Raw genomic sequence first — 13,019 nt, forward strand, 5'->3', positions numbered from 1 at the left:
CCTGGACGTTTGAAAAAAAGCTAAGGATAATTTACAATAGTTTTTTAAATTTTAATATTTTAGTTTACAAAGCAAACGAGGTGTATATATTCTAAGAAGTATGGACAAAATTACAGTAATGTTAATAATTATTAGATAATCATTCATAATCATTAGAATAATAAATAAATACGCTTAATGATTAACGTTTTAACGTAAAATATGCAACTTTTTATCATAAATTTAAATTCCTAAACGCTTAGCACAAAATCCTATAACGATTAAATTAAAATAACCAGACTATAAAAGCTATCGACAATTTTCAAACGACTAGCCTCTAGAAAAATTGCAACCTTGTATTGGCATATTTTTGAGATTAATTAATTTTAGAAAATTTTTGAGAAGGTGTTTTTTTTATAATCTAACCAAATACAACCTGTCCTGAATAATGGTAACGATAATATTATATTTGTTTGCACCTCTCGAAAAATAAATATTCCTAGACACAAAACTGCTCAAAGCAAACGAATTAAGAATTGAGTAACTAAATGACAATTTTTGTTATTATTATTGTATATTTAGTTGCGATTAGCTTTAAATTAAGAGATATTTAAACCAATTGCGGTTTGTAATCTTAGCAAACAAATTATCGATTGTTTTGTGGCATTAAATATTTAGCAGATACGGAATGCGGTGATTGGAAATCCATTCATGGTTCATTGTTAGCCAGCTTATTTTTATCGTCATACAGTGGCATCTATGTTATAAGGTCCATTTTCCGGCTGGTGCATAAAGAATTTTATAAGTAGATTTTGGGTTTACTTTTAAAGAAGCTTTCAAAAAGATTTTACGTTCGAGTTCCGCAAACACGGGGTTTTTCCGGTTTCTCGATCGATAGCATATTGCTAGTTTAGTCGTATGCAAAACACTTTGCAACTCTCGTTACGCCAATTTTTGAATAATGCATCTATGTAGAATGATAGCCTTTCTCCGAATACACGAATATGGATTGCATTCGCAGTTTATTTGGTTGCCGATCGCCGAATAATAGAATACGAACATTTTGTAAATGAAAAGTTATTTTTCATATTATTTCCTCGATCGGCTGCATAGGTCACTATGCCACTATAGCAAATAACAGTAACACTATTTATCGCAATAAAAAGGTCAGTTTTTGGCACATAACGTAATATTAAATTGATTTCACAAACCCACTAACCAAAGATTGAGCCTCAAAAAACAGGTAAAGTCTGTTCATAGATATAAGAAAGTGACTAACTGATACGAATTAAGGAAAGACCCGAGCAAGCTGTAAGAATGAAATATGGCCGAACAGGTCCGTACTTTGTTTGTTAGGAAAGATGCTAGACAATATTTATTTATTAATGTATGTATTTATGTTTAAATCTAAAATAAAATTACAAATTAATTTTATTACCTACATAAATTACTTAAAATTATTCACTTAATATATCAGCATTATTATCGCTATCATCGCCTGTTCTAATTATTTGTTCTATATTATTTGCAATATGGATATACGATTGTTCTGCTTTTTCTATATGTTTAACAGAATTTGCCCAACTTTGTGGAGGGATGTTAAAAACTTCGGTTTCTATAAGTTTGAGGACATTGGAGTTAACACGGGCAAAAATATTGTTACGACGAATGGCAGATTTCAGTTGGTGCCAAACTTGTTCAATGGGATTAAATATACAGTGGTAAGGTGGAAGCCTTAAAACTGCATGCCCTAGATTTTTTGCTTAATTATCACAGACGTATTCCTTTTTTAGGTTCAAGTTTTGTAGAACCTCAATTAATTGCTTTTTGGTATAATCTTCGTGAAAAGAAATGTCGTTATTATACATGTAGTTTGGGATTATTGCTTTTGTGTCACATGAGGAAGGGGTTTAAGTCAACTGTCTACTGTGATAATTTGCATTGTCCATTACAATTGCGCTCTTAGGAGGAATATTTGGAACTAGTTTGTTATTAAACCAACTTTCAAATAAATCTTTAATATTTTTGGCAGAAAGAGAAAGTCCATTTGGAATCCAACCATCTTTAGAGCCAGCATGCAAAATAGTTATCCTTTTACCTCTTTTTGATTGCGCGTTTGTTTTACACTTATGATTTGAGTCAACTCAACCCTTTTCTGGGGTATCATAAGTGCCGAACCAGGTTTCATCCAAGTAAATAATTGGTCTTTGTTGTTCTCTGTAAATCCTAATTTTTTCTAGATATTCCAGTCGCCAGTTCTGAATTCTAAAAGATTCCATTAAAACTTGCCTTTTGTCAATTTTTTTAAATCTAAAATCCATGTGTTGAATACACTTCCATAAGGTAATTCTGCCACATTTGACACCGATTTCATCTTTTTCAAGCCTCCTAATTAAGATATCTAATGTAGGCACGCTTTGTTCCTCGTATAACTGGTAAATTTTACGCCGTATTGTATCTTGATCACTTTCATCTACACTCGAGAAAATGTCAGCATTTCTTCTTTTTTTCCTCGCTGAAATGGGATTATTCACAATTTTCCATACAGTTGATGTTGGAATTTTCGTCAATGTGACCGTTTCTTCTAAAGATGCTTGCTTGCTGGCACCACGTTCAATGAGAGTCAAATAAACATTGTTTATAACTTCCTTAGTCTCAATAGAATACACTAGACTCGCACATATTTTGCATAATTCACACATGATTCAACACACGCTGTATTAAACTTAAACTAAGTAGTATACCAAACCAATGAATATTAAACACAGGTAGGTCTAAAATTATTTTCTATTACGGACCACAATTTTACCTGAATTTAAATTCCGAAACTTTAGGTAATAATCTTGTTGCATTGTATGTTAATGACCACCCTTGGATAATCCCATTGAAAAGCAATTGGTCATTTTCTTACATCTATGAACAGACCATACATAAATAATCATAATTTACAATTCATAAATCGTCATTTACAATCTCTTATTACATCAGTATTAAACTGTTTAAGAAAAAAAAAACGATCCCCATTAGTATAAAATGTGCGCGAAAGACGAAAAAAATCTTTTTTATGTCATCTGTTAAAAAACTCCTGCAAAACCGCAGCCACAGGGAATAATACGAACGGTCGTATTATGGGTGTACCTGAATTTTAGGTTTTGGTTAGTTTGATCAGAGAATAGTTCACAATTTTTGTTGATGCAGCAATTTTACAATAGGAAACGGGTTGTAAGTTTTAAACTTCATAGATATTGCGGCCTGGCCTATTAAATTTGAAATGAAATTTTAATAAGTAAATTACCATGTACATTTTCTATATTCCAAATACATATTTTGAATTTATAGGATTCTTCAATACAACACTCAAGAAAATTGTCCTGTATGAAATACGAAATCAATAACGACTTTGCCGTTATCTGCCTGAAATAAAAAACGCTCCGTTTGTCAACTGCGGGCGTTGGCGTGAGACATTGCGATATTGCTAGCCACGAAATGAAAACTATGTAGTAAAAACAGGAGCAAATAATATAAAGGGATTTAATAGCTGCGTGCTACACGACACGCGTGGCAGCGCCGATTTAGTACTTCCGGTAAATTTTATTTTAAGTTTACATCTTAACGGTGAAATTAAACTAAGTGCTTTGAATGTTTGAATGTTGTAAAAATGTTGTTGACTTCTAATCTGCGAAACTGTGTTTGCATCAAACCCGCATTTTAGGTTAACATTATTTCATTATTTATTTAGTCTACAAAAGTAGCTCGGAAAATTGCTTTCTTTAAATTTGGTATGATGCAGTTTTTGATGTTATGATATACTGTGAGTTTGGAGCTGAGGGCGCAAACATTCGCTTTTGTGCATTTTTAAGACACACTTTTGACAAGTTTGACTATATTTGTGTTGTCTTCTCAAAATATAGTAAGGGCCAGTATTTTTGAACTTGGAAATTTCATATTATTTTTTATTTTTGAACAATTTTTTCACAAATATCGTTTTTCTTTCACGTATTTGTCCATTAGTTTATGATAGAAGTTCAAAGATCTTTTGGCTTCAGTTAATTTCTTTGTTTATTTGTTTTTGTATTTCTTTCTATTCTATTTATCTTATTTAATTTTTTTATTTCAAAAATTAATTAATTGTAAAAGGCCCCTAGATATGGCGACATCTATGGGCAGAAATATTCCAAAATATGCTAAAATATATTTTTTGAGTAGGAAGCAGAGGCACAATCCAACATATACAGTCAAACATATTTAAGAATCTAAAGAAGCAAGAACCAAACTGCTCCGTTTACACTCGGGACCCAAATACATTTACAAATTCATCGTAATACACTGTATAATTTCGTTAGTTTTCAAAAATATTTCGCCTTTTTAATCCTAGTACATCCTCTTGAAGCTAGGAAAGTAGGACAAAATTCACTATAGCATTTAACAAGGGCTAAACATTTCATTCTAAAGATTCATTATAATGCGATAAGCATGGCTTATATAACCAATATTTTCTTCACAACGTTTGTGATTACAACTGGTTGACCCATAAGAAAATGACATACGAGGTTAGCGTCAAAATTTTCCGGTCTGACATAGATGCAGCTCCAGTATAACGATTAAACTTTGTCTTCTGTTAAATATATATCTTAATAGACTGCGAAAAAAAAATGATGTCTTGCGTCAAATAGTTTTTTATTGACAGCATTTTAAATAAGACGTGCAAGATGGGTTCCTAAAAACCTTTCGGCTATTCAAAAACAACGCCGTGTCGAGTGTGCGCGGTCTTTTTTGGAACTATTGTGACGGGAGATGAAACTATGGTTCTCTATTATGACCCTCTATCGAAAAAAGAATCAATGGAGTGGCGTCGTAAGGGTGAAGCACCTCCAAGAAAGTTCAGAGTCTGCCAATCAACAAAAAAGGTGATGGCCACGATCTTTTGGGATTTTGAAGGAATTCTTTTGATAGATTTTAAAGAAACTAATACCACTGTCAATGGTAAATATTACGCAAAATTATTACATAAATTGCGAGATTGCATACGTGTAAAACGTCGAGGAAAACTGACCAGAGGCGTCTTTTGCACGATAATGCACCTGTCCATACTGCTGGTATTTCACAAGCTGCCATTTTAGAATGAAGGTTCCCACAGATTGATCATCCTCCCTATAGTCCAGATATGGCCCCCAGCGACAATTATTTGTTTGGATATTTGCAAAAGGACTTACGTGAACGGCGGTTTTAACGACGAAGTTGAGTTAAAAGAGGTCGTTTTAGCTCATTTTGCAGACAAACCAAAAGAATATATTTTTAAAGGGATTGAGTTGTTAATATAGAGATGTAAGAAGTTTATTGAAGTTAAGGGGATTATGTTGAAAAATAATAAAAAATTGTTACTCTACTTTGTTTCTTTCATATTCAGGATGGGAAATTTTGGCGCTGCCCTCGTATTTATGTTCACAGTATCTGTATGTCAGACTACCATACATCACAATTCTATACCGTCGATTCTTCCACACCGAGCATCTACCTCAATAGATAAAACTCCAATTTTCTTATTTTTGAAATCGGAGAGACACTTTGAAATTATTCGAAAAATTGGGAGGATTTTGACAAACCAATTCACAAAAAGCTGTGTTACAGGTGAATGGGGGGCAATGGGCGACGGATCGACTGAGGGGGGGCTGCGTAGGCGAATGCCGCTTAGAAGAGCTGGTGGTAGTGGAGCCGCAGCAGGCTCCTACGGACTGGGCGGTAGGGCCATGCGCTACTACCGCCTTTGGATTTACACCTGCAACACGGCCCTCCTAGCTGGGGCTTTGGCTTTTAGTGGCGCCGCCGCCAAGACTGTCATCTTTGACTTCCGAAGGTTTGTCAGTTTATTTTATTTTGACTGCGATCCGTTTCGAAACAAATAATCTCAGAATTTTGACGTAAGTTCAGTACGCGTAAATTTAAAATACATTTTTTTTTGAATTGATCTGCTTGGGTAAAAAAAAAACAATGAGAAAATTACTTGATTTTTGATCACGTCAAGTGGACCCCCCATTTACCACTTCATCATAAAAAATTAATCTATACTTTTTTTTGGAAAATTGATCCCTCAAACGATTTTTTACAATTTTGATTTTAACAACATTTTTTTTATAATGAAAATTTTAAGCACTTTTAATTAAAAAATGAATTAAAAATCAGCCGTAAGAGATTAATTTATGAAGTTTTCAGCATCCATGGTCAAATATCTATACTTTAAGAATATATTAACGATTTAAAATTATTTGTTTATTTTCATATTATTAACTAACTTTTAAGTTAACAAATGAAAATTTCACTGATTTTCTGGCAAAAAAACATGTTTTTTATCGGTCACATGCTTTACGCATTTAAGTTTAAGATTTTGGGAAGAAAATTCCCTGCTCGTCCTTAGTTTAGACAAAATGAATTTATTTATGATAGCGCGCCGGGGGCCGATTGCTGTGGAAGCGCCGCTCTGCCGAGCGTCTCGAACTGCATTGAAGGTTTTATCAGTGATAATTTAAAATAATAATACCAAATATTATTATAAAACAAATTTTATTAATATTTATGTTATTTTATTAAAATTATTATTAATATATTTTTTTTAAATAATATTAACAATCATAACATACTGAATAGAACAAACAAGCTTAAATAATTAAATTGTAAATTTGTCGTCATTTATTTTTATTTTTTTAAAGAAAACTTATGATTGTTTTTTAAATAAATACTTTTTCATTTTCTGAAACACGCTCCTTTGCCATGAGATGTAGCGAAAAAAGTCCAATCAGTATCAACACCAAAATCATTTTTATGATTAACTAAATTGGCAAATTAATATTTAAATAATAATTAAAACTAATTTTTTAATCACATAATTTCATAATTCATTCGGCGCATTTTAAATCACAGAAAATATTATTACAATTAAAAATTATAATACTAAAATATTAACTAAAAAAACAACTCAACAACACATCATTTTCTATTTTATTTTTGATAATTATTTTTAATAATTATTTCATGCTTATGTCACGAATAGACAGGAATGATTTCTAAAATGATTTTGTTATTTACTAGGATACGCGAAAAACAAATGAAAATCCTAACGGAGCGGTTTTTCTTTTGTTTACTAAACAAGGAGTGTTGACTAGTAAATTTAAAAATAATAATTTACTAAATTACCAAGAAAAAAACATGATTTTTTTTACCAAGAAATTTTCATTTGTTAACTTAAAAGTTAGTTAATAATACGAAAATAAACACATAATATTAAGTCGTTAATATATTTTTAAAGTAAAGACATTTGACCATGGATGCTCAAAATTTCATAAATTTATCTCTTACGGGTGATCTTTAATCCATTTTTTAATTAAAAGTGCTTAAAATTTTAATTATAAAAAAAATGTTGTTAAAATGAAAATTTGAAAAAATCGTTTGGGGGATCAATTTTCAATCATAAGTACTTGTATTATAGACGCTATCTATGAAGAAAACGGGAAGCGAGAATTTTCTGAAAATGAACGAAATTAATGAAAGGTTGGGTATAAATGTGAAAATATGGTGATGTTTTCTATTGTAGGTCTAATATTAGAAAGAAAATTGATGAAAGGTTGAGAATTAATGTGAAAATATCTTAAGATACGGTGATGTTTTCTTTTGTAGTAAACTTACTGCTAAGTAACGGGCTTCGTTAGTTGTCGTTTGGCTTTGAACCATATTTTTTATGACATTTAGTTTTTAACGGACAGTAATGTAATAGGTTGGAGGTTGGCTGCGTTGACACATCTTATACTAAAGGTTATGAGGTAAAATAATCCAATCCACTATTGAATTTTAAAGAAGTTCTTACATTAAATTTGTTTGAAAATGTCATCGATTATTATTAAAATTTAAATGTAGACAGACGCATGTTTGGTGAAACGTCAGCTACATTCAGTCAAAACTCAGCAGAAATCGAGAGGATGTATGTTGTATAGTTTAAGTATAGATATTTGAATAATGTAGTGATTTTTCTATGTCACAATTGTGACATACAAAATATGATTTAAACAAATTGATTACAGAGCATTATTAGAATAACTGTTATCTCTTATCCATTTTTCAATTTCAAGTGTAGTTGCGGAACATTATCCTAATACATTTTTGCCCTATGGAATTGTTAAGTTCATCATGTATATAGAAAGTATTTTTAAAATCCAACCCATTTAGCTATCAACCGTATCCAAAAAATGGTCAAGCGTTCTCAGTTCATCTTGGCGGATCAACTCTGCATCTGCAGGACAGCAAATTAAAATGTTAACTGTGCACGGAATACCCATTATATTCTGCGTCCGAGTCCTTAGTGCCACCCGGTTGCCCCGAAAGGTTTAAGTTCGGCGAATTCCATAAAGGCAGTATTTCTCGTTTATTACGGGACGTTAATTTGTCACCTTAATTGCACTTTAACCAGCCAGATTCCGGAAAAATGGCCGTCGCATTTTTCGCGAATCGCTTTTAAACGATACGATAAATTCGGTACGGGCCGTCGCTTATTTTAACGGAAAGGTTGACACGGTAGGGGATCAATTTTCTGGAAATATCGCGTTTCTATATTCCGTTTCTGGAAATGCATCAAACAAAAACACGATCACTGATTTATACGAGTTTCACGGTTCAGCGAAAACACTGAAAGAGACGAATTTTGAAACGTAAAATGAAATAGTTTCGTCTTATACGCTAGGTTTTCATTGGAAATTCGAGAATAGCCAATTTGTATATACTGCGTGGTCTATAACCTATAGGTAAACAAAACACTGCGCTATTACTAACTTCTTTATCATTGAAGCTACGAGGTTGGTTAATGTGTAATAATATGATCATAAATTTCACTCTTGTATAGTTTGCAATAATGTTTGAACCGTTACAAATTGGGGTGCTTCAAAATGGTTAGACTGATAACTTGCATATTGTCCCGTATGTGTTAGTTGTCGATGCACAGGGTGGCCGTAACTGGAGTCTCTTAACAGGAAAAACCTCTTTCTGAACTAGATGTAGCAAAATTCACTTACTCGATTTTTCAATTTTTCGCCTTCGGTTTCCGACAATTTTCAAACAGACAGAACGAGTACTCACTGGGACTTCTAAAATTTAAGTTTTTTTCTCTCTCAGTGGTAAATTTTAATCAATAATTAAGTAAACTAAAGTGATTGCTCAAGGTGTCCTGGTGCTTATGGTGGCATTCCTCCAGATTATGGAAAAAATGTTAACGGCACTTTCATAATCCAGAATGGAACCCATAGGTAGTTGCTCTCCTTTTATTCACTTACTGACTCTATAACTTTTATTAAGGAGACAGAAACTTCTATCTGCCGTTTTTAGATGTCTTTGTGACCAAAACTAGTGGAGAACTTCATGGGCGACTGCACACAACTCGATCACGGATGATCATCTTAAAATAGTACATATGCGCGAATAGCCTTCTGAATAAAAATGAAGAATCGAATGAATGAAAAATAAAGACAACAGAAGGTCGAAGTTCTTTTAACTAGAAATAAATCGGAAACGGGATTTCCAATTGTCGTTCAACTTCTTTAATAATCTGCAAAAATCTGATGTCTTCTATACAAAATAGCATAGCTAGCACGAACACCATTCTCATATTTGAAAAATGACACGAAACTGTTTGAGTTGATTTTTGAAATTTTGTAGTCAAAATCAACGAATTAAAGGTATGCCCCAAATTTTGCTCAAGCTTCCAGCTACCAACTGATAAAAACTATTATCTCTTATTAATAAAAACAGAAGTGGTCTTCAATAGCCTGCTTACCATCATCGGAAAACATGTAATAATAGTTGTCCAATGTACCGCAAAGGAACGTCTACTTGATTTAATGCTTTATGTTTATATACTCAAATGTAAAATTTTAAATAATATTCGTAGAAGAATTTCATAAACCTAATTTGCAAAACGAACTGGTATAAGTGAAACTGCTACGTCATTTTCACGAAAACGTAACTGCTGAGTTAGGTTCAGAAACTGTTATTAATCATTCGGAATATTCGATCAATATATCAAGCTAAACTTCGTCGTGTTTCAGGGATACGGAAAATTTGACATGTCCAAGACCAAACACTGTAAATATTAAACAGTTCAAATTGTCTGTATGAAGGCAGCTAGATAATGCATTATGGGGGTTTCTAAATCGGACACGAAATTAAGGGAGCCTTTTTATATAACTTTTTGACCGAATCCCTTTTCGCTTCCACTAAAATGACTAAAATGGGGGGAAAAATTGTTTGCGCAAAATGTTTTAAGTACTGGCGCTTATAAAACCCTCTAGAAATAAGAGCCCACTTGGTTAAAACGTTTGTGTGAATTTATATAAAATAATTTTATGCGAACAAAAAAAATGTTGCAGATTTAATTCGACACGTCATATCAGTGTTTAAATGAAAAATGTATTATTTTTTACTTTTTTTTATGTTTAGTTCTCTTTTATTTTTTATAGTTCCAAACATCGTTTTGTTTTTGCTATTTTCAACATCCAACGGAGGTTTTTATTTAAGTGCATTTTTCCGAAATATTTAAGAGCAGTAAAAAATTTAGCAAAGAACGTGGTTCGGGATTATTTAGTTTTTTATTTACATATCCGATACTTCTTTTTCAATGCAAATGCTAAATTTTTGTCTTAATAATCTTCGGGATTCCTACTGCATTGATTGTTTATAAATCAAACTCGCTGACCTTTTGCCAACCATCATGTTGATTTCTTCAGAGTTTCGCTGAAACTGGACCTGAAGAAGGACAGATGATTCGAAATGTTAGCCAGCTCGATTCAACAATCAACGCAGGAAGAATCCAGAAAATTTGTTAAAAAGTATTACAGTAGCCTGTGGAAGTTTCTTTGAAAAATTAAGTTCGAAAAATTAACTTCGAACGAAGTGTTTTCGGAGCGCGAGCATTGAAGATGCCAAGTGAGATTCCAGTCGGATGCAGGATTCCAGTCGGAGTTCAACGAGCGAACGGATGATATCCCGGAATATAGTGTCATCATATATATATATATATATATATATATATATATATATATATATATATATATATATATATATATATATATATATATATATATATATATATATATATATATATATATATATATATATATATATATATATATATATATATATATATATATATATATATATATGCATTGCGATGTTTTTAGAGATATTTTAAAACTTGTGTATCATTCCGATCGGTTCTGCTATTATTGTCTCTTTTTAGCTGTGTACGTTAGACAGAGCGGGCTGTATTATTGGATGTCATATAAATAACGGAATAAACACAATTTTAAAACGTTATGTTGTTTATTTAACTTTTACAATTGATCATTAAGTAGTTTATTTAAAGAAAAAACTGTAATTGGTCCTAACCTTCAATTTTGTTTTGTGTGTACTGATGAGACATGGATATTCGAAAATTGTACAATTGGTCTTGGCAAGGTATTAATATAAATCTGTAAGAGACACTTAAGTTCATGTGAACGGTATGTAAAATTTCTGTGGGAAACTTAAATTATAAATGTCACAAACGAAACTGACATGGTAAAGTGACGCTTCCCGCAGGCTAAACCGGTGTGTAATTAGGCATTTCACAGGCGAAAGTAGGAAAACATTCTGATCTATCAGATTTGTAATTTTAATTGGGTACGTGTAAGTAGGTGAGTTTGACATTTCGAAGATGCCTTTTAAGAGAACTAGTTACAAGTTATTGTAAAGAAAAATCAGGTCAGACTCTACACCTAAAAATGCATATGAAACTAGCTCATTTAAATATGATCATATTTTATTTTAACATGATCGAAACTTTGTTGCCATCTAGATTACTATTTTTTTGATAATAATAAATTGGTATATTAATTAATAAAGTAATTTTTATTCATAAAACGTAAGTAGAATTTTTGCAAACACTAGTGGCGTACACTTGTCTTTGCTAAAATAAGAACTAGAGAGTCTGGAGTTTAAAGACAAGTCCACTATGCAGAAATGACGCAAGTCAGTCAAGTTAGACCAGGGAGCACCCGTTATTAAAGGTCGTTTACCAGAGTAAGATTGGGATCCAATGGTTGTTGGTCATCTGAATTTAAATAGCCGAATTTCTGCAAACTGGACGCTTGGCAAGCATGGCCTAGTTCATTTAATTAATTTTCTTTGCAACATTCTATAACACCCAGCATAGATCTAAAATAAAACAATGGTTTTGTACTATTTAGTATCTGGAATAAATAGTTTCCTTAATTATAACCTTTGGTTTCAGGTAAGAAACACTACAAAAAGAGTAGTAAGGAAACTGGTTAAACCATTGCTTTTGTAGGATCCTTTTTAGATTGATATAATGTCATTGACTGACACCCAATGGACGTATATCCGGCAGTATTTCCCAGAAAATGTTCATAAAGCACTTGCACATCGATTTTCAGTTATTCTACCCCAATTCCGGCAACATTTTAAACCGGTATTCAAAGCGATTGTTTATTTTAAAAAGTTCTGCAAATCGGGGCTTTTATTGCGAATACGTTTTTAACAGCTCCACTTTCATCTCTGCGCCTGCATTATTTACCATTTTTTTTGGTCTATTTTAATCGTTTCAAACTGGACTACGCCTGAAAATCGTAAATACCATTTTAAAATGAGTTAACGTTGGCCTAAAATATTTCAAAATATTCATTTTATTACGTCGGCGTAGAGGGGTGTTCTTTTCAGGCCCGCCTATTACAAGAAAATCGGTTTATATGCTGTGCGAGCAAACGGAACGGGGAAAGCCATCAGCTGTGAACGTCGCACGTGATAGGAATTAGTAAAGTCTCTCTCGACAACGGTATAAAGTATCAAGCGAAACACGATGGTTCATTCATATTTGGAATTACGAGGGAAGGAATAATTCATAACAAAAAATGTTTGTGGGTTGAGACTAGACAACCTTTTATATTATTTTTAAACTAATTCGAGTTCCAAAGAACAAATTAAATGGGTAAGTTCATGCACCGAAGTAG

At 32.3% G+C, this 13,019-nt stretch overlaps 2 protein-coding genes across 3 annotated transcripts in view; one reads left to right on the forward strand and one right to left on the reverse strand.

Moving 5' to 3' along the window:
* Positions 1-13,019, reverse strand: part of LOC132697117 (uncharacterized) — an 88,003-nt gene that overhangs the window by 17,967 nt on the left and 57,017 nt on the right. The window lies entirely within an intron of this gene.
* LOC132696688 (CD63 antigen-like) overlaps positions 1-13,019 on the forward strand; it is a 67,385-nt gene that overhangs the window by 8,520 nt on the left and 45,846 nt on the right. Inside the window, exons 2-3 of one of the 2 annotated variants that reach the window (XM_060661670.1) lie at positions 3,319-3,563; positions 5,608-5,833. In XM_060661670.1, the coding sequence (XP_060517653.1) occupies positions 5,622-5,833 (212 nt within the window). In that variant the 5' untranslated portion in view covers positions 3,319-3,563; positions 5,608-5,621. The remainder of the gene's footprint in view (positions 1-3,318; positions 3,564-5,607; positions 5,834-13,019) is intronic. The other variant, XM_060661669.1, reaches the window with a different exon arrangement.

Source organism: Cylas formicarius, unplaced genomic scaffold (genome assembly GCF_029955315.1).
Source record: "Cylas formicarius isolate icCylForm1 unplaced genomic scaffold, icCylForm1.1 PGA_scaffold_1__22_contigs__length_36826433, whole genome shotgun sequence".
Lineage (NCBI taxonomy): Eukaryota > Metazoa > Arthropoda > Insecta > Coleoptera > Brentidae > Cylas > Cylas formicarius.